The sequence below is a fragment of the Centrocercus urophasianus genome, unplaced genomic scaffold (genome assembly GCF_019232065.1).
Source record: "Centrocercus urophasianus isolate 14NV4802_14NV808 unplaced genomic scaffold, USGS_Curo_1.0 seq_18, whole genome shotgun sequence".
In the NCBI taxonomy this organism is placed as follows: domain Eukaryota; kingdom Metazoa; phylum Chordata; class Aves; order Galliformes; family Phasianidae; genus Centrocercus; species Centrocercus urophasianus.
The window spans coordinates 16189900-16210153 of NW_024884733.1; the positions used below are offsets into that span (position 1 = coordinate 16189900).

The 20254-nt window shown below is 34.1% G+C and overlaps 1 protein-coding gene across 20 annotated transcripts in view; it reads left to right on the forward strand.

Moving 5' to 3' along the window:
- Positions 1 to 20000, forward strand: part of TTLL7 (tubulin tyrosine ligase like 7) — a 75286-nt gene extending 55286 nt beyond the window's left edge. For 16 of the 20 annotated variants that reach the window (XM_042819186.1, XM_042819187.1, XM_042819194.1 and 13 more), the window contains 6 exons: positions 367 to 647; positions 3062 to 3196; positions 4911 to 4991; positions 9682 to 9842; positions 14124 to 14297; positions 17591 to 20000. In XM_042819186.1, the coding sequence (XP_042675120.1) occupies positions 367 to 647; positions 3062 to 3196; positions 4911 to 4991; positions 9682 to 9842; positions 14124 to 14297; positions 17591 to 17711 (953 nt within the window). In that variant the 3' untranslated portion in view covers positions 17712 to 20000. Of the gene's footprint in view, positions 1 to 366; positions 648 to 3061; positions 3197 to 4910; positions 4992 to 9681; positions 9843 to 13004; positions 13113 to 14123; positions 14298 to 14685; positions 14805 to 17590 lie in introns of those variants that run through there. The other 4 variants (XR_006168866.1, XR_006168867.1, XM_042819200.1 and 1 more) reach the window with 4 other exon arrangements.
- Positions 20001 to 20254: the final 254 nt, after the last annotated feature.

Genomic DNA, 20254 nt, shown 5'->3' on the forward strand with positions numbered 1-20254 from the left:
GATGGGCTTACAGATATATGCTCCACCAACCAAACTCTTTCTTCCATATTATTCCATTCAGGAAGCCTAATGTAGCAGCCCCACACAATTTTTAGCCTATAGAGAAATATGTGCTCTGTATTAAATCTGATGCATGTTATAGAGGACTGAGTCTACCTGATTAAAGGTGACTAGGAAGAAGAAATAAATGTACTAATAGAATATATAATAAAAAATATACTGGGGGATCTGACATGAATGACTACTATGTATAAGGTATGTGACACTTTAATGGATGTACACACCTGTTAGTTGTATGTTAGTTACTGATGGAAAAATGGGTCTTAAATGATGCAACTACTTGTTAAACTTTTAATTTGTCTGCAGGTAGAATGAACTGGAAACCTTCGATTAAAAATACAAAATCTCCATCACATTCATCCTCATCATCATCTACAGGTCCAATAAGGCGTTCAGTAAGCTGCCCTCGTTCAATATCAATATTGTCTATGCAGTCACATGCAGCTGAGCATCGTCCTGTCTCTGCCAAAGCACCTCTGCAAATCCAGCGTGCATCCTCAGTGAATAGGTCTCGTTCTTTAAATTGCAGCCCATCTTCATCCAGAGTCTGTCAGACATCCAGCTTGGGAACTATGAACTCTTCGGGGGTGAGATAACATTCAAAAATGTTTAATTTCTCTGAAGTTCAATGAATACATTACTAATTTTTACAATCGTGATGCATTGTCATCAATTAAATTCTATTTTGAGAGATACTCAGGAATATAAGATATCTAGAAAGACAGGTCTAGACTCATATTTCCTTTTGAAGCTTGTCCCTGAGTTAGGCAAACAAAACATTTACTCTGGTGGTCCAACTAAATCATGAATAGAAAAAGAAAAAAAAATAGATCAAAGAATTTTAACTGTTTAGAATTTGTGTAGCTGTAAGATAACAGTGTATTTCTGAAACATACTTTTTTATTTTTTATTTTTTTAATTTTTGTGTTTCAATTCATACTTTATTACATGACCTGTACATTTCATCACCCAAATAACTTATCTGGAGATGGGGCAGTACAAATCGGCATTTGTTACCCACACTTGCAGCCTTTCTTTCCTGTGGTGTGCTTTGATTGTCAGAAATCCTTTTGTAATGCTAATTAAGTTGCTTCACAGTATTTACTATCTCTGGTAAAGATGCATCCAACAGAATGCACTTTTTCTGTTTTGCCTGTGAGGCTTTGTCTAAGTGATGAAAAAAGATCCTTTTAAAATTGTGTGCTGACACCTTGTGAAATACTCCTTAGTGTGGTTTTCTATCTTTTAAAGTCAGCTAATAGAATTGGGAAGACATTAAGATTGTGTCTTCACCACAACGTGTTAAAGGTGTTGTTTTATCACATTAGCTATCTCAAGTTTAAAATGTACCCTTTTATCATCAAGATGTATTCTAAGAGCTAAATGAGACAGGGCTGATATAGATTTTTTTTACTCACATTAACTCTATATCAAATACAAATTACTGAAAGATTAAAACCAGTCTCTTGCTGAATGATGTAAAAAATGGTCTAATCTCTTAACATGGGCAAGAAACTATACTTATTTTTCATTGAGAAAGCTCTAGCACGGAAATGATCTTGGTATGCAGATCAATTATGTGGGGTAATAGAGCTTAAGTCGTGTTTCTTAAAATAATGTGCATAAAATAACTTAGAAAATGGATAAGAACTACAGGTAATTTAGCACTATATTGTGAATGCAACTCTGATCATAATTATTTTTGCAACTAAGAACGATATACTATATATTACTGCTAAAAAAAATGAAATTGATAAACTAGAATTTGCTCAGAAGAAATAATTTGTCCATGTTAAATTAGTTTATTGATCCTTCAGGCAGGAAAAAAAAAGTATTTTTTTTTTTTTTTTTTAAGTATTTTGTCATTTTTGGAGGCTTGTAAGATTCAAACGTACTGAAACGTATGAAAACTCGAGTTTAGAATGAGCTGTTTAGAGCACTGCATTCAGTTCTGGGTCCTCAATGTAATAAAGACATGGACTTGTTGGAGTGGGTCTACAGGAGGACCACAAAAATGATCAGAAGGCTGGAGCACCTTTCCTGTCAAGACAGGTTGAAAGAGCTGGGCTTGTTCAGCCTGGAGAAGGGAAGGCTGCAGGGAACCACTACAGCAAACTTCCAGTACTGAAAAGGAGAGACGGGAATCTTTAACAGTGATGGGACAGGGAGTAATGACTTGAAATTAGAGTAAAGATTTAGACTAGACATTAGGAAAACAATTTTTCACAAGGACAGTGGTGAGGCACTGACACAGTCTGCCAGGAGAAGCTCTGGGTGCCCCATCCCTGGAGGAAGGTGCTGAAGGCCAGGTTGTGTGGGGTTCTGGGCAGCCTGTTCTTGGGGATTGGAAATAGATGATCTTCAAAGTTCCTTCCAACCCAACATTACAACCCAACATTTACATTTGGGAATTACAGATGTATTATTATAGCAGTTATGATCAAAAGTGGATTTGTAGATATTTAGCAATATCCTAGAAAACTGAAGACAATGCCAGAAACCCATGGATCAGAGTGTGATTAAAATGTTTTTGCTTCTTTATGTTTCCTTGAAGACTTTGCACAAAGTCATATAATTGGCAGTTTCTGTTAAATATTAATTTAAATTTGTTGCTGTGCAGACAGACCTAAAATGAAGTTTTTAGTAAGAATTTCTTTTAATTATATTGAACTTAGTTATCTCACATCAAATCTAAATTCTAAGTGGTAATCAATATGAATATCTATCATATATTTTCTTACCTTGTTTCAAACAAACATGCGCTCAAACTTGGCTTTTCTTGCATCTCTTTACAACTGAAAGTAACCTTGATGGGTTAATGTACAAGGTATATATGTATGTCAGATATGTATCAGGTACTATGTCTGTGCATTTCTCAAGTGTATTCCATATTTCCTTGTTTAGAATTTTTTTTATCAAGGAAATATCTTTGTTATCATCTGACAATCTAATATCATGCCTGATTTTTTTTTTTTTTCCCTCTACTTAATATTGTTTTTAGAGTGAGTCCTTACTGCAGCAGAAAACTAAAGAGCAAGAAGTCGCTTTGACAAAAGAGGCTCTACTCATTTTCAATGACATGAGAATGAAGTTCCCAGGAAAAACAGATGAAGAATCAGAATTAATTATAGAAGAAGTAAGTATCTATAAATAAGAAAGAAGAATTACAGTCTAGATACTTACTGTTTATGCTGCTAGAATGAAAAAAAGTAGAAAGTTCAATTTATGATTCATGAGCTCCTGTGGCCTTAGAACTTCCATAACTCAGGATAATTCAAAGATTTCAAAAGCTTGCAGCTTTGCACACTTTCTGACCTTAAAAAAGCAGCACTGAAAACATTCTTATGCCTTTATAAAATATATGACAACTATCAGAAAGATTAGGAAAAATCAGTTTTTCATTGTGGAGACAGTTCAGACTTTGAAGTAAGTTAAGAATAATGTTACAACTCATTAACAGTTTATATTTTATCTGGTATTGTTAGTGCAGATCCTGACATGTTTAATTTGAATATGCTTACGGAGAACACAGAGAGCTATGCTGGGAGGTTGCTAGTCATAACGATCACAATTCACACTCTTTTTTTTGGCTCCTATAGCCTGCTAGCTTGCATTTTCTCACATCCAACATTCCATCAGCCTTACCACTTGATATATGAAGCAATCCCTGATCTGAGGGAGAATTAAAAAGCAACATCTAATATTCGGCTATATAAGAAAAAATATATGGTATTTAAATCTCTTATAGATCTCTACTGCAAAGAAACTAACGTAAGCTTGGAAAAGAAAAAAATAGAGAGTTTTTTTCTCAATTCAGTAGAAATAGAGGGATGTAGTCATTTAATTTAACCCCTGTATTGTGATGTAAGTAAGCAGCTCACGGTGCGTTGAAATTCATCAGGCTAATTCCTTATCCAGTTGGAAATGCTCTTTATTCTCTTCTGTGAGTTTTTGAATTTGTAGAAATGTTTTTAAGTCTCCAATAATCTGTGCAAATGCATCACAGTGGAAAGGAATTGTCCTGTATTGGTGGTTGATTTAGTTGATTTTAAAAGACAGCATTTGTAAATAGCATGTTTGGATTCTCTTCTCAAAACTAGAAATAAAATTCATCATTAATTTTACTTTCAGAAATGCAAGAGCATATGCATATTTATCTATCTACGTGTGTGTGTGTGTGTGTGTGTGTTTGTAAATGCACTCCATCTAGTGGTGCATTCTAAATAGAGCGCTAGGATGATTTTAAATACTATTTCTTACTGCAGAATTCTCCTTAAAATTCATCTGTCTTTAATCAATTTCTGTTGGAAAGTATTTCTTCATGGAAGTAAAGAAGTAATTGTATATTAGCTGTCAAGCAGAGCTGGCCATAGGTCTGGAATAGAACACAAAGATAGAATAGTAAAAATGTATGCTCACAGTTTAAGCTATTTTGTTAGCCGACATCGTAAAAGGAAAATATTGCTCAACAACAATGATCATTTATAGAAAGCATGTTTTCGACGTGGATCTAATGTCCGTTATGAAACAAAGAAACTGTTATGCATTGTGGAACTCACAGTGCTGTTTTGAATGAATCACAACTGTGTCAGTCAAGACAGGCTTCTGTCTGCTTTGTAGTGTAGGGCTGTCAAAATCTAGGTACTAAAGATGGAAGGATTAAACTGCTGAACATATCTTGGCAAATGTCTCCCAATATGAATTTGAAAATATTTTAGAGAGAATCTTTTTACACAGAGATATTCTAGAAATTCCATATGTTAAAATTGTGAATATCTGTGAATGAAGTGTCAGATTGTGATTATTTTTACATGCATTTATTTTTTTCTTTTGTTTTGCAATGACTACAGATAATGGATAATTGGAAGTACCATAAAACAAAAGTGGCATCATATTGGTTAGTAAAACTGGATTCTGTAAAGCAACGAAAAGTAAGTGGTACAGATTTCGTTCTCTCAAGATCATCCGGGGTAGACAAATAGTAGTGTGCCTACTGGTGTTTAGCAGTTTTTGAGAGTGACTTGAGATGTTCCAATACTGGCTAGTTTCTCTAATGCATATGGATTAATCCTATTACAGGTAATGATGATGCTCCGTATTTAGACAAGTGTAATTATTCTGAAATATAATTACAAAAACAATTTCTTTAAAAACTGGACTGCTGAAAGAAAAGGGGGAAAAAAAAAGCCCTTGGATACCTATCCTTTTAGCAAACATTCTGAGAAGGATACTGATTCAGCAGATTTGATTGATAAGGATAGGTTAGTCAATAATTTCAGACTAGGAATGTTAAAACTCCATTAGGAGTTAGTGATTTTGCACTTCGTTAGTTGAGTCTTTGACACACTGTTTTACAACAGATCATGTTAAAGAAAAAACAGGCCAGCCAAGCACAGATTTTTAACATTGTTATAGCATTCAACTGTCTACTTTAGTCTTAGAAAGGAATAATTACATTTATTTATCATTCTGTCTTTATTCATCTGCTGTCTATGAGCTACTGTTGTATACAGCAGCTGAAGAATTTTTTCTCTTTTTAAAAACTGACACAGTATAGGATGCCAGACATATCTGTGTGACATAACATATGTCAGTCAGTCATCTTCCCAATATAATATTTATTTAACTTTTTATTTAACTTGCTGTAGAATAAATTTTTTTTTGTTAGTACTTAGGTGACCCTAAAGCAGTATTTGGATTTTAGTTTCAGTCACTGACAAAATATGTCGGTTAGCATATCTGTTCCAGGCATTTAATTTCTGTATTTCTCAGTTTCACAATCTATTTTATAGACCATAAAAGTAAGCAACTTAATAAAAGCGCTGCACACATGATAAATACTATCATTGGAAAAGGTTGGTTGATGGTTGAACAGGAGAACAATTTCTGATCCTCATCTCAACTTTTATTTAAAATCAGCCCTATGATTCTCAGGCTTTCAAACTGTATTTTATTGAACATTGCATTAAATGCTTGTTTTCGTACTGGACAGAGAGAACATTACCTTAATGTGATATCATTTGATAGAAATATATCTGACTATTCAAGTCAAATTATGAAGTTCAGATGCTACATTGAATGTGCATCTATACAGCTTTTAAAAGTTAAATTAGACATGACAGACTTGACAGCGTGGAAAGCTATAACATAACTAGAATTCTTCTTTAACCATGTCAAGTGGCAGCACTATAACTTAGCAGACTTCTTGTCCATTGTCAGGAATCTGTACAGCAGCCGTCTTCATTTGCTGAAATTGTTTAATTTTTTTCGTATCCTAGACCTTTTCCGCTGAATATTCCTTTGTCTAAAATGATCTAATTTGGTTCTTGTTACAGGAATGACTGTTGCAATGCCAATAGGCATTCACATAGGTCTTTTCCACTGTGTGCATGTGGCAGTTATAACCTTCAGTGCAAATCCAGAGATAGGCTTAGTGTGGACTTGTAGTGATATAGAGGAAGAGTTGCTGGGAGGATGGGGAGATGGACAGATATAGGTACATATACATGTATATATATAGCTAATTGTCTCAAATTCATGCTGCTGCTGCAGCAAACATCTCTTTGCAGCAGAAGTCTATGGGGCAGCTGTAGATAATAGAGATTGTGTTGCCAGAATTGATTCCTTTAGTCTGTGCAGCTAGGAGTGTGAATAAGGGTCCCTGAATGAGGCCCATAATTACAACTGATATACAGGGCTTTCACAAAAGACTAGTTAAGGTACTTTGTTTTCTTTTTTTTCTCTCTTTCTCCAATTATTCGTTTTTCCTCTCTACCTTCCTTTCCTTTTCTGTCTTCACCATCCCCCTATTCTTGTTTTTCATTCTTTTCAGAATGTTCTCTTGTAAGCACTATTATTATAATTTCCAAAAGTCTACAGTATAGGTTAGTTATGCCCTTTATTTGGCTGGCAGTCATGTAAAGGCAAGGGCACATTTACGTTGGGATGATACAGGTTGATATGCTAGGCTGTTATTGGTAAAACTGCACAACCACGAATATGGTTGTTTTTGCTGCTCTTTTGGGGGGCATCATTTGCTACTTGGGAAGCTAATGATTCTTGAAGCACAAGTGGGCCCTTCATCTTTGGACGCTGGAAATTTTTTTTTTTTCTTTACTGTTTTTAGCCTCAATCCCTTCAAGCTATCAGATAGTTATTCTTGGAAGGGTAGTTCATAAAAATGGATTAACTTTGACAATGACATTGCAGCTCAGGACTGCCAAATGTAAGCTTTTGTTGATTTGAAAGAAGTGTGTTTTATATTCCAGTGGGGTGGGTAAAGCAGAAAAGAGCTCAAGGTGAAGCATATTTATGCAAGTAAAGAATCTGTCTCAAAGGTACTTTCTGCAACTTTGTGAAATACAAAACAGGAACTCAGTCCCCTTAACTATACTTCAGAATTACTGGCAAGTTCTAAAAAAACGAGAAGAAAATACCTGGGCAATGCACAAGATTTCACGGTGCTTGTCCCTGACAGATGTATTTTCTTAAATATTATTCTACATAATGTAGAGAAATTAAACTCTTGCTCATATTCTTCCCTTCTAACATTACAACATTACAGCAGAGTTAAAGGAGGAATTTAGAAGAAAGCTATGAAATCAGTACATGCTAAAATGAAATTTAATCTTCCAAGACTTTTAGGAAAAAGAGACTTCTGTATGACAGGAGTTGTGACTGTTTTGTGTTACATCACTTTACATAATTTCTTTAAAAACTGTTTTGATGGTTACCAGAGGTCTGTTCATCTTGTTTTGAATATACTCTTTTATAACATCTTGTTCTGTTACACTTAGATAATTGGCTATGATGATGATGTAAATTGATGTAAACAGAAAGATGAAGGCAATCTAGGGAAATTAGCTTAGAAAAATGGGTCTGTATGCTCCATGAAGTTCCAGCCCTTTTGCAATGCCTTGTCTCTTTTTCTTAAATGGATGATTGAGGCTGTGTTTGCAAATTAAGAACAATTAACTGTGATATTTCCCACTCTGGCGTACTGGCAATGTCAACACAGCAAAAACAGAGCAGGTTGTTTTTTTTCCTCCTCCATAGTACCTGACTGTAGCTTGCTATAAGATGCAAGGCTCTATCCAGATGCTAAAAAAAAGGCTACTCAGTGGCATCTAATCTTTCTGTCTCACTCTTGGGGATCAAATGTGAGAGATCACAGCCTGTTTTTTCAACTGTATTTGCAAAGATTCTGAACAGATAGGACAGCAGTGTTCTCGTTGTAACTATATGCACTGGATTAAAACAACACCTATACATGAATACAATCCTATTTCTTCAAAAAAGAGCTCAAATAACATGTCAATGACACATCTCATCCGGGTTTTTATCAGACATCCACAGGTTTGTTTGTTTGTCGAGTGTGATAAGACTATTTACGAACAACAGTTTGTTATGCAGATCTAAAAAACTGAAATTCTACATCATGCTTCTATATTTTGTTTTTATTAAATCTCCTTCACCCTTTGAGACTTATATATTTAGCCACACAAGTCTGTCTTTCATACATCTAAAAGTTGCCACAGAGAGTACCATACTTTCTAAATTTTCAAATTTGCAACATCTTACACTGAAAGAATACCTTCATCAGTTCACCGCTCGGTTGAGTGTGATACTTTTTTGGAGATGATATTTTTATAAAGAGGCAACAAGGGTGCCCACGTTATGTAAAATTATGGGTATGTGGTTGGTTTTGTGGTTTTTTTTTTTGTTCTTTTTGTTGTTGTTGTTGTTTTTTTTTAAAGGCTACATGCACCATAGGCTCTTTTAGGGCAGAGTTCGGAGCTCCAATGAGGGGCCAAGTTACTACTAGAGTGTTCTGGAAGTTTACTGCTTCCTATTCCTGGTTTTATTGATGTATCTGAATAAACAGATGTCAGTACATTCTTTCAGCTTGTTTCCTTCCAGTAAGTATAGAGGGATCTTAGACGACTGACCGGAGAGAACTTACAGATGTAAAAACAGACATGATGAATCCCACTTTCCATTTTATATTTTTATATATATATATAAAATATCTAAAATGTCTTTCATTGCCATAGACATTACTCTTTTTACTTTTTAAATATTTTCCTATTTTGTTGCTTATTTCACTAGCTTATTTCTCAGCTGAAAGCTAAATTAAAATAGTTTGATCTAGTGCAAATGCTGAGTTTCAACAGACATTAAACCAGAAGCAGCTTTTTTAGTTTTTCAGGACATTTTAGTTCTTTATAAAATACATGGCATTTTAAAAGGGAGGGGAAAAAGAGATAATCTTCAAATTTATAATATTTGGGTTGTTAATTATGTTGCTTCTAGTCTCTAATTTTGTTTCACTTCAAATGCTTTTTGCCGTTTAAATTAGCTAGTATTCAACAGACTGAAAAAAAAAAGGAAAAGAACTTTTTTGCAATAAAAATAAAACATTTTTATTTAGTTTTCCAAAATTTTATTGACAGGAAAAGCATCTCATAAAGGTTTGCTGCTGAATGCACAGAAATGAAATGTAGTCATCTGTGGGAATTTACAGCTATGCAGTGATCTGTGTGTGCAGTGAATCAGAGAACAGTTGTTTTTTAGATTTTGCAGTATGCCTTTCTTTGATACGCTTCAAATACTGTTACCTAGGTTTTGGATATAGTCAAGACAAGTGTTCGTGCGGTCCTCCAGCATGTCTGGAAGGCTCCAGACATTGAAAATCTACATCTGTACCGTCTCTTTAACCGTGTATTTAATCGTTTACTTTGGAGCCATGGTCAAGGTCTGTGGAACTGTTTCTGTAATTCAGGGTAAGCCCATTTTACTTAATATCTTAATCTTTTTAATAACTTCACAGTTACGATCAATGCAAGCATACTTTATTGCTCATATTCATTCAAGAGAACACTGTAATACATTGAACTCATTTTAAAACAATGTATAGATGTAGTATAATTGGAAATCTAATAACCTATGCCAACTCTTTCAGTAATGGAATCCAACATTTAGTAAGATTTTCACAAATATAATAATCTGAGGACATAATCTAATTTTCTAAATAGCTGAGCTTTTGTTCAACTCTTTCATTTGGATAATCCACAATTTTTAGGCCAGGTCACTGTGTCAAATGTGGACTTACTCTCAAAAAAATCATTGCTGTCTCAAGACTTGTGAGAGGAAAGTTCAATCTCAGGTGCAACTATCTCTTGCCAAACGCAATCTCTGTTCTGTCATTTACAAAAAATGGGTCAGAATTTTTGAGCTTGATTATGTTTGCTGGTTCACACAGTGGTGGGAATTTAAGTATGTGCAGAATAGGAAATGTGCACACTGAGGTAAGCAGATATGCTTGGATTACAAATAAATTTTCTAGAGAGAAAAGAGCAGTCAGGCCATATTTTAAAAGTTCAATATCCTATGCTTCAAAATCTACATTCCTGAAATCAATGACATTTGTGTAAGGATTTTTTATACCTGTGGTCTGATTCTCCACATTTCTTGATAAAATGGTAATGTGTAAATATGAGATATATTGCATACAAAAATACATTTTTTCTGAAAGTATATATACAGTTTTTAAAAGAATGGGATGGGATTTTAGTAGCTTACATAAGATGTTTCAAGTGGCTTATTGAAGATGAACGACAAATGTCGTATGCTAATGGCTTTGTATCTACAAAAGAATCAAGCTCAATATATTCTTCTCTTGCAGTTATTTGTTGTATGTAGAGAACACATGTACTGCACTTGTTAATTATTTCCTAACATAATAGAAGAATGTGCTAACAAAAATGAGGGATCTGAGAGCATCCAAAAGGTCATCGATTTTGTTGTTGTCTTACAGTTATTTTCTCATTGCTGAAGGTTTGTTGTTGTGCGAACTGTTAAGTCATCTTATTTTTTTTTTTAGGGTTAAGACTTGTTAGAAGTAGCTGTCAGGAATTTAGCATGCTCAAAAAGTTAACACAGAAACCTTTTCTTAAGCTTGTTTTTCCAATCTAAAACACTTCTTTTACACAGTCCTCAACAGCTAAAGAGTCCCTTCTTAATGGCAGTAGAGGTGTGCAAATCTTTTAGTCAAAAGTTTTTTGCTGTGATATAATATTATATGTTCCCTTTCAGTAATGCTATTCTTATTTTGAATCTTATTTTTAGTGTTTTCTTTTGCAAATCATCTAATATGCATTGAAAAAAAATATCTTTTAAGCTTTTTCTTTTTAAAAATAATATATTTTGTTCAAAACCAATAAAGAATTCTGTTCACTTGGCTCAGGGAAACAGTCTTTGGGTTCAATGAAGAGCAGGATTTCCCATCTAGCAATACTTTCATTGATGCAGATCAAGTCCCAGCTGACTTGTGAGTGGAGCTATGCTCTTTGACAAACATCCAATTCCTTGTAAAAGGAGTTGTTATGTAAAAATTTCTAAAAATACTGTAAAAATATATATATGAATAACCACTATGTGTTGAGATCATTCTACATGTAACATACCTGCTACACAATTAATAGAAGCAAGCAAGTTGAAAGGATGTTTGTATCTAGTCAATATGTTGTTTATTCAGTTGCAATAAATCACTCTTGCCATGTAATGCTCAACACAGACCTCAAGACAACTATGCAACAGAGACCAGCTTCTCATCTGTCATCCTTAGGGTTAACTGTGCCATTTTAAAGAACAGTTTAGAATAAATGAAGGGCATGTGTAGAATTTGGGGACAAATGTGTGGAGGGAGGTATGACTGTGCTAATCAATAAACAGTATGAGTATGTGAAAATACATCAAGAAGTATGGCACTTTTATTATCAATTAATATGTACATCTTAGGAGAATAAGAAAGATAATAGCCATTAGCGCTTTTTTTTTTTTTTTTTTTTTTTTTTTTTTTTTTTATTAGCAAGAAGACTGAACAAAAAAACCAAAGAAATCCTAGTGAAATTACATGGATATAGATGATTTCATAAGGCTTCGTTTGTATTACTACATAGTAAACAATTACAACTAACCAGAAGATACAGTTGACCTGAGATGGCTTTAAAAACTATGAGAAATAATTGAAAGTATTACACAACCAAGCATAATATTCTCTAGATCTATTAAGAGCTCAGTGATTTCTTACTCATGTATGGAAACTTAAGTTACAGCATAATAAATTAAGCTTCACTGGGTAACAGTACTCCAGTCATTGTGATTGCAGTATAACGGAGTATGAACTGAATCTGTGCAGCTTATGGAGGAAATTGATCAGTAACACTTATATGAAATCTCATTAAAATTCACACATATATTTCCAAACATCAATCTTTTTTATTAGGGTAATTGTATATCATCACACTCGTTATCAACCATTATTATAGCAGGCCATATATTCTTCTTCACTGATAAAGTCTCTCATAACTGTGGGAAAGTAATCACAGACCTCAATGCCCAGAACTTAAGGAATTTATCAGGAGAGTTTCTAGCAGGAGATTTTGGAGATTTATGGGTTGAATTAGAAAATAATTACGTGTAACACTGTGAATCCGGTGAACGAATGTAATACTTAGAACTTCATTTTGCTCCTTTCCACCAGATGTCACATGGTGGAAGAAATAATAAAGACAGTAGATTAATTTTCATGCAGTAGTAAATGTGAAAATTTCATGGTCAGGGAACAATATTGAGAAAAATACATTAAGGAAAGCAGTTCTTCAAGGAGTATAATTATTCTGCTTATTAAATAAACACCTTTGCCTTAGAAAACATGTTTCTTAACTCATTATATGGATAAGAATTAATGAGACAAATACTTTTGTCAGTTGAATATTACCTATGCGATGGAAAATCTGTAGGACTGAACGGTTTCAGCTTGCACATACTATTTAGACTGGGAATCCAGGCTGAAAAATCAGGTATACGTGGTTTGTTTTACTCATTAATATTCATAATTGCATGCTAATACATTGCAATTAAAAAAATATATATCTCATTAGGCTGAAGAAGGCATGCTGGTTCTTTGATGTGTACTAAAATCCATTGTTTTAAGAACAAACATCTTACCTCAGGGATGTAAAGTCTACTACTGATCTCAGTGGGAAAAGGTAAATCATCCCAAATGCCATGTTGATCCCAAAAAATAGATGCAGCAAATTTCCCTCACTCTCTGAAGTGCTTCTTTAATAACCAAGTAAAAAGCATCGAGCTTACAATGCCATCTGTGGTACTGGGAAATGTTTTGATGAAAAAGTGGCCTTAACAGCGACCACATTGCCTTTAGAACATAGATAATGGTCTGTAATCTGATCAGGCTTTTGCATGAAGCATAACATAGGCACAAACACAAGTGTTAGTGTATATACTAAAACTAATATCAACTTCTGTAATAAACATATCAGGTATGTTTTATCATTTATTTTTTCATTTTTTGTTATTGTTTTTGAAACGGAAATGGCTTTTTAAGAAAACAAACAAAAGCATGATGGTCTGCATTTAGAAAAGAAAGCTTCTGTACATGCACCTTGTAAGTTGTACTTAATAGTGGGAGATCACCTCCATATGGCCAGATGGGATAATAAGCAGTATTTCAATGACTAAGCTTAAAATTTTTCTTCTTGTTGGGACAGGAAAGCAGAATGTGTGCTAATCTCCTTTATGTTCTTTTAATATTGATTTCTTGGTATTATGAACTTAAGTTATTATTGTGCTGTGGAGAGATTTATAAATAACATTTTGCTTTTATTAATATCACATCAGATCTGCATTCAGCTGGTGGCCTGTTAAAAATAGTGATTTTTCTTATTCCTGTTGCAAGACACCATCTACAATTACTTGACAGCAAATCTTTACGTGCTAAACCTAAGTAATAGCCCTATAAATGCTTAAGGAACATATTAAATGAAAAATAGATTTGGGAGTTTTCACATATGAAAATTAACTTTTTAATATGGTATTTGGACTCCCAGCATCTGAATTATTTGTTAAATAGTATAGAATATTTCTGTAAACAGGCATGTTAATGCATTTTCTCCTGTTCCTCTATTGTTAAATCTGATATAAATGAATAAAGCTCACAGATTGCAGAAAACATGAAGTCTTATTTGTTTCCATAACAGGAACTCTTGGGAAACCATATTCAGTAAAAGCACAGAGGTGGTGACTCCTGAGCAACTACAGTGTTGCCAACGAATAGTGCAGCTTTGTAAGCACTGCCTGCTAGTGGTGTACAAATATTCATCAGACTCAAGAGGATCCCTGACTGGAATTAGTCCTAGCTGGGATGATACAAGGTATGTACTTTAGTGTTCTCTTCCTAAAATACAATGATCAAAGGTAATACTGGGACAGAATTAATATAAGCCACTACTGCCACACTTCCCTTTAAACCTAGTTCACTAAATATTAAAAGAAAAAAAAAAAAAAAGGAAACCAACCAACCAAACAAACAAAAAAACAAAAAGAAAGGCAAAAATAAAAAACAAAACCCAGTTCCCTTGATAGAAAATGAAGACCATTTTGAGCTCTCTAGTCCTGTCATGAAGTGCTTCCCAAAAAATTAGGTATTCAGATCTTGTGTGAAACTACACTTATTAAAATCTTGATTGCCAACTGCTCAAGTAGCTGCAGCAAAGGCTTTTTGCAAAGTGAACTGAAAATTTCCTTTCTTCCCCTTCTCAGATCCCTCAAAGTCATTGATTCCAGATTTGCATTCCTAGAGGTATCCTAACATGTATGATACTTCTGGCTTGACATTCGCAGTGGGATGCTATAGGGCCTCAGCTCCAGCCAAGGGTCAGGTAAGTGCCATCTGATTTACTGTATTGCACAGTTTTGCAAAGTTGATTTCCAAACCCTACAGATTTCAAGTTTTATTATTTCATCTCACAGAACATAAATATGTTTTCAAACCTTGCAAAACAGCATCATATAGTAAAAAAAAACCTCTTTGGCACTTACCCGATTCTCCATTGGCTGGTTTAGTTTTTCAACTGGATACAATAAGGATCATATTGTCAGCACGGGGATCACTGAAAATCCTCCCAGTGTGGGAGTCAATGCTCTGTAATTTAACAACCTTAGATGGAAAATTTAACATAAGTTTCAAATTACTTAGGCTCCAAATTCTATCCATAATGGCAATTTGAATTATTACGTATATAAAATACAAAAACTTTGTTTATATGAAACATGTCACAGACGCTATATTAGAGAAGAGCTTCGTGAGTTAAATATCATGTGAAAAGCAAAAACTTTGATAAATTATCTGTTAAATTTATGACTTAATTGTGTACTTGGTATACCTAAGGCCAGTTATTTGATATACTAAATTCATTTGTTATTGTCGTATAAATCTAAAGGCGATCTAACAATTCAAAACCAGCTGAAAACTGCATTTGTTTGGTCACAGCAAAAGTCGAAGTACCTTAGCCACAAAACGAATCCTATTCAATATCAACATTACTGAGCTGCAGCAGGAGTCCGGTAAAGTAATTTGGTTTAGTTCAGAGTAGAAAATCTTCAGGCTTGAAGTTTTTATTGCTTTTACTGTTAATACTGCAGAAAATTTTTCATTGTAACCAACCACAAACTATTCAAACTGATCAGATTACTCTAATGTACTGCAGCTAACAATCTTGCATTTGGAAAGAGGTGGAATGGATGACCCAACAAAACTTTTTTCATCTCTGGTTTCTGTGTTTATTTTGACACTGAATGGAAGTTTATTCAAAACTTTTGCAAGCCAGAGGAATCTAGGACCTGGTAAAGCAATATGGTAGTTAACCATGACATTCTGAATTTGTGAGATGAAAGATATGTTTGGAAACAAATGCTCTTACCTACTGTGCCCCATATCATGTAAGGCAATGAACCACTATTTCTAGAAATGGGAGAAATACAGTATTGTTTCATCTAAGTTTCTGTCCTTAAATTACATAAGAAGCTGCACTACCACTAATAATTTTTTTGCCTAATAGTTAAATTTTGCAGGTGCAAGAGATCAGAGATAATTTAATAAATGTACGAAAAAGACATTGTTTCAAGACTCTCTAATGTCTAACTTGAAGAACTCCCTTTGTCTTTTTTTTTTTTTTTTTCTGACCAGAACACTGCTTTTTGTTTTGTGTTGATGACTAAAGCTTTCAAAGTTAGCAGATACTCCTTTATTTGGTAAAATCTATTTGTACATAGGAAGAGAAAAAGGATGTAATGAAAACAGCAGGGGTTCTTCTTTCCATTTTTTAGATTTGTTCTCAATCCCAGCTCCTTAACTCTACATCCACTCTATGTGATGCAGAGAATGAATAGGAGTAATAGTGCAAATGGGAATTAATGCCTTTTTTTCCACACAAAATTAAGTGTAGAGAAAACAATGAGACTACTCAAAAGTTATACCAAAACCTCTTCAGATAATAGCCAAGAAATGAACTGTATAAAGTGCCAGACCTTCCACATTTTGATAAATTCACTGATGTTAGAATATTTAAGAAATGTGAAAAATACCATCTATTACTAGATCCTTACAGCTTGCTAAGTGGCATTATGACAAATTCTCTGACAGGCACTAGGGCTGTTCTCTGTATCAACAAGAAAACACAGAACTCAGTCTGGTGAGGTAGTGAGCTATGAAACACATCACCAGCCCAGAACAAATCAGACGTTTTTTTCCCCCCTGTAAATTGATGAAAATAATAATAATATTTTGATAATAACGTGATTCGTAAGATCAATCCTTTAACTTATTCATCATTAATCAATATGACTCAGTAGAATGATGCAATGATTTTTTAAGCAATAATTTATATAATGTGTTGTGTTCATCCATCCTAACGCTGCCATAACTCATTACAACGCTCTGATTTTGTATGGATGTTATGTCTGCAGTTACTGTGCTCATGTAATAATTTCTGCAACTATTAGTAAATGATAAAATAAAAACAGATTTAAGAATGAGTATTAGAAATGATAAATCACTTTTATAGCATTATATAAAATACGAACAATATAGCTGTATGAATATAGAAATATAAATCATGTGACTCACAGTGTTGCTGCATCACTGTTTCTTGCTTTACAAGAACTGTGATGCTAGCATGGCAATTTTTAGGGAAGGACAGCAGGAAATCAAAGCTGAGAAATTGTTTTGTTTTTTTTTTCTAATAAACATTTTTTAGCAACTTAAATTTTAATAATCTAGTTAACATAAACTGCAGTTTTTACCCAGTTTAAATTGAACAAGTAGTTCTACAATAACAAAGACAATGAGTGAAATGTTAAATTTGGATGGCAGTGTTGCACAGGATGCCACTGTTTTTATTTACCTTCTTGCTTTAAACATTGAGAACTGGCAAGATGTTTGATTATCTTACACCATCCTGAAATTTTGCTAAACTGTCCCTGACCTTAGGATCTGTTTAATGAGTTATTCATTGCCTAGTATTCCTTATGTGTTATAAATAGTGCTTATCATACGTATTTTCTTGTATTTAACCATTATAAAGTAAGCACATGAACAACTAACTGCTTCAATCTTGAATCTTGGTCTTACCTATAAATTCTGCTATATTTTTCATATCATTTCCAGGTGTTTATTGCCAGAACCACCACAGTTCATCATGAAATCATCCTCGTCCAACCTCAGCTGCAGTTCATCTGGAATGCCTCGCCCCAACATTTTGTTCACACGCAGATACAGTCACCTGTGAAGGAAAAGTTACTTTTCATTGTAAATAATGGCACTCCATTTTTATTTTCAAATTAAATTTGTGATGGAGCTAAATACAACACTGTTATATATAATATACCATATTATGATAACATTTAGCTTGAAACTTACTGTAAAAGCAAAGCTTTTCTGGAAGCATAATAAACCTTGTTAAGTTGTTTACACACATGAATGTGTAGATCTTGCTAGGTTTATAAGTAATTCCTTCCTACTAGAAATGTTATTTTTGCTGCAGAATATATAAGATGGAGTTGAAGATCTTGAAGATCCTATTACAGTGTTACATTATTTTCTACATACAATACTTTTGAGTTGAATATTATTTATTGTAAAGTATGCTATTTATTGTCTCAAATGTAAGACAAGAGCCTTTAAAGAGACAGATGAATAAAAAAACTGTAGTAGAACAAATAAGACTGTAATTATTATTAAAAATAACCTTACCATTTCTTGGATATGTTTAAAATAATCCCCAAAACTCTGTAAGCCAAACATTTCTCCTCTGAAATTACAGGCTCTGCTTAAAGCTGTTGCGCTTCTTAAAGGACATGTCATAGTATCTTTTAGAAAAAGTGAAGAAATTCTGTATGCAAACAGCAAAAATACCAGTTCAGGCATTCACTTTCTAATTGGATTTTTGTAATAATACAGAAGCCAATATTTGTTGTCAGGCTTTCATTCACATTAACTGTGGCCTGTGCCTTTGGGAGCAAGCAGTCACCTACAACTTGTACAAGCATGCATAGTGAGTATTTTTTCTGTTTTACTGCACAAGTGGTGAAACAGACATTTTTAGGAAATACTGCAGCTATAATATATTATTTCAATCTTACACTAATTGGTTTGCTGTAGCTTTTAACATACAATTCAGTACATACTGCAGAATGTATCATTTAACTAGACAGTATTTTCTAGACTTGTGGCACCTTTAAATGTTGAAATATAATTCATTGGAAAGCTCTCATTCAGATTCAGCTTCCTGTGCCTGGCTGAAGAGCACTGAAAGAAACTGAGCCAGAGCATGGATGTAGAATTAACAGGGCATGTAACCTGAAAACATCATTCAGGTTTGCTATGTAGACACATTCATCTCATTCAGCACTGTGCCATATAAGCCTTATTAATTATATAAATAGTTATTTAAAATGAATTAACCTAGATTTAAAAATGAATTAAGTTTTTAAACTAAGTAAAGGACAAAGTAGTAGATATTTACCAAAGATGTGCTTACTTTCCAACAATAAAAACTGCAAATGTGTTTGTCAATTACTAGTGAATTTTATGTAGGTTGCTCTGAAAGTAATGCCTCCTGTTTATTTCCATGGAAACAGCAACAAAGACAAAGAGCACAATAATGCTACTGATAGAGCAAATTTTCAGCTACAAAAGATTGTTTTTCAATGTCGTCACCACCATTAGGTATTCATTTTCACTGGTGATAAACACGAGCCTGCATGTCGCACTCACAGAAGTCTGCATGACTGTCCAGAACATGGCTTGTCTTTCATGTTGCTGTCACCACTGCTGAAACACACCACTCACTGCCTTGCTGTTCTCACATCCACTGTCTGGCATCCATAAATGCTCACCAAGTGTTGATGAATATCACTGGGAACCAATTCAGTGATGCACCTTTGCTTCATCTGCACTTCCATGTCAGATGCAATTCTGTCAGATAGCAAAAAAATGTAACAGGATACCTACTGGGAAGGTTCAGCCTCTACTGCATCCCACCATCACTCAACTCTGATATCGCGGCCAACATCATAAAAAAGGAGGCATTACATTTGGTGCAGCCCTCATAAGTATACACTAAAAAATAATTTTGGGGGGAAGTTGTCCTCAGGAGCAAGCATATTAGAGCACTATCTAGACTATCTAGACTATCTAGACTATCTAGAGATTTAAGAGACTTAAGAGATTTGAGACTTGAACTTGTTTGGAACTTAATGTTTTAAGCCTTAGCTATAGCATGTATATCAAGTTGGGAATTTTGGTAAGACTTTTGAAGCCTCTGTTGTTGTCCATCAGTTCTAGAATTGCAGGATACAACACAGCAAAAATATTTGTAAACAATTAACAAACCTCTGAGATAAGCCAGATATAAGTAGTCTTCTGGTCTGGTAAAGATTTTTCATTTTCATGGTAATACTAGTTCAGTAATATAGCATATTCACAATAATTGTATATCTTTTTAGATCCATACAGTGACTACTGATAAAGCGTACTGTGGTTATCTGTAACACACAATAAAAGCTGTACATCTCTCTTCCTGGAGGAGGCTTCCACTGTATTCTGCTGTGGGTCATAGTGGGAAAACCAGCTTCCAGTCTAGCTTGCCAAACTCAGACTGAACCCTGCCACAGCAGGCTCACACAACTCTTTTTTTAATTTTTTTTTTTTAATTATTATTTTATTCTTCTGTTTTAAACTTCTTTTGATCAGTATTCTCAGAGGGCAGTGCTGGGACAGGTCAATCTGTACGGAGTACTCTGGCAATGGAAAGAGAACTCCTGTGGGCAG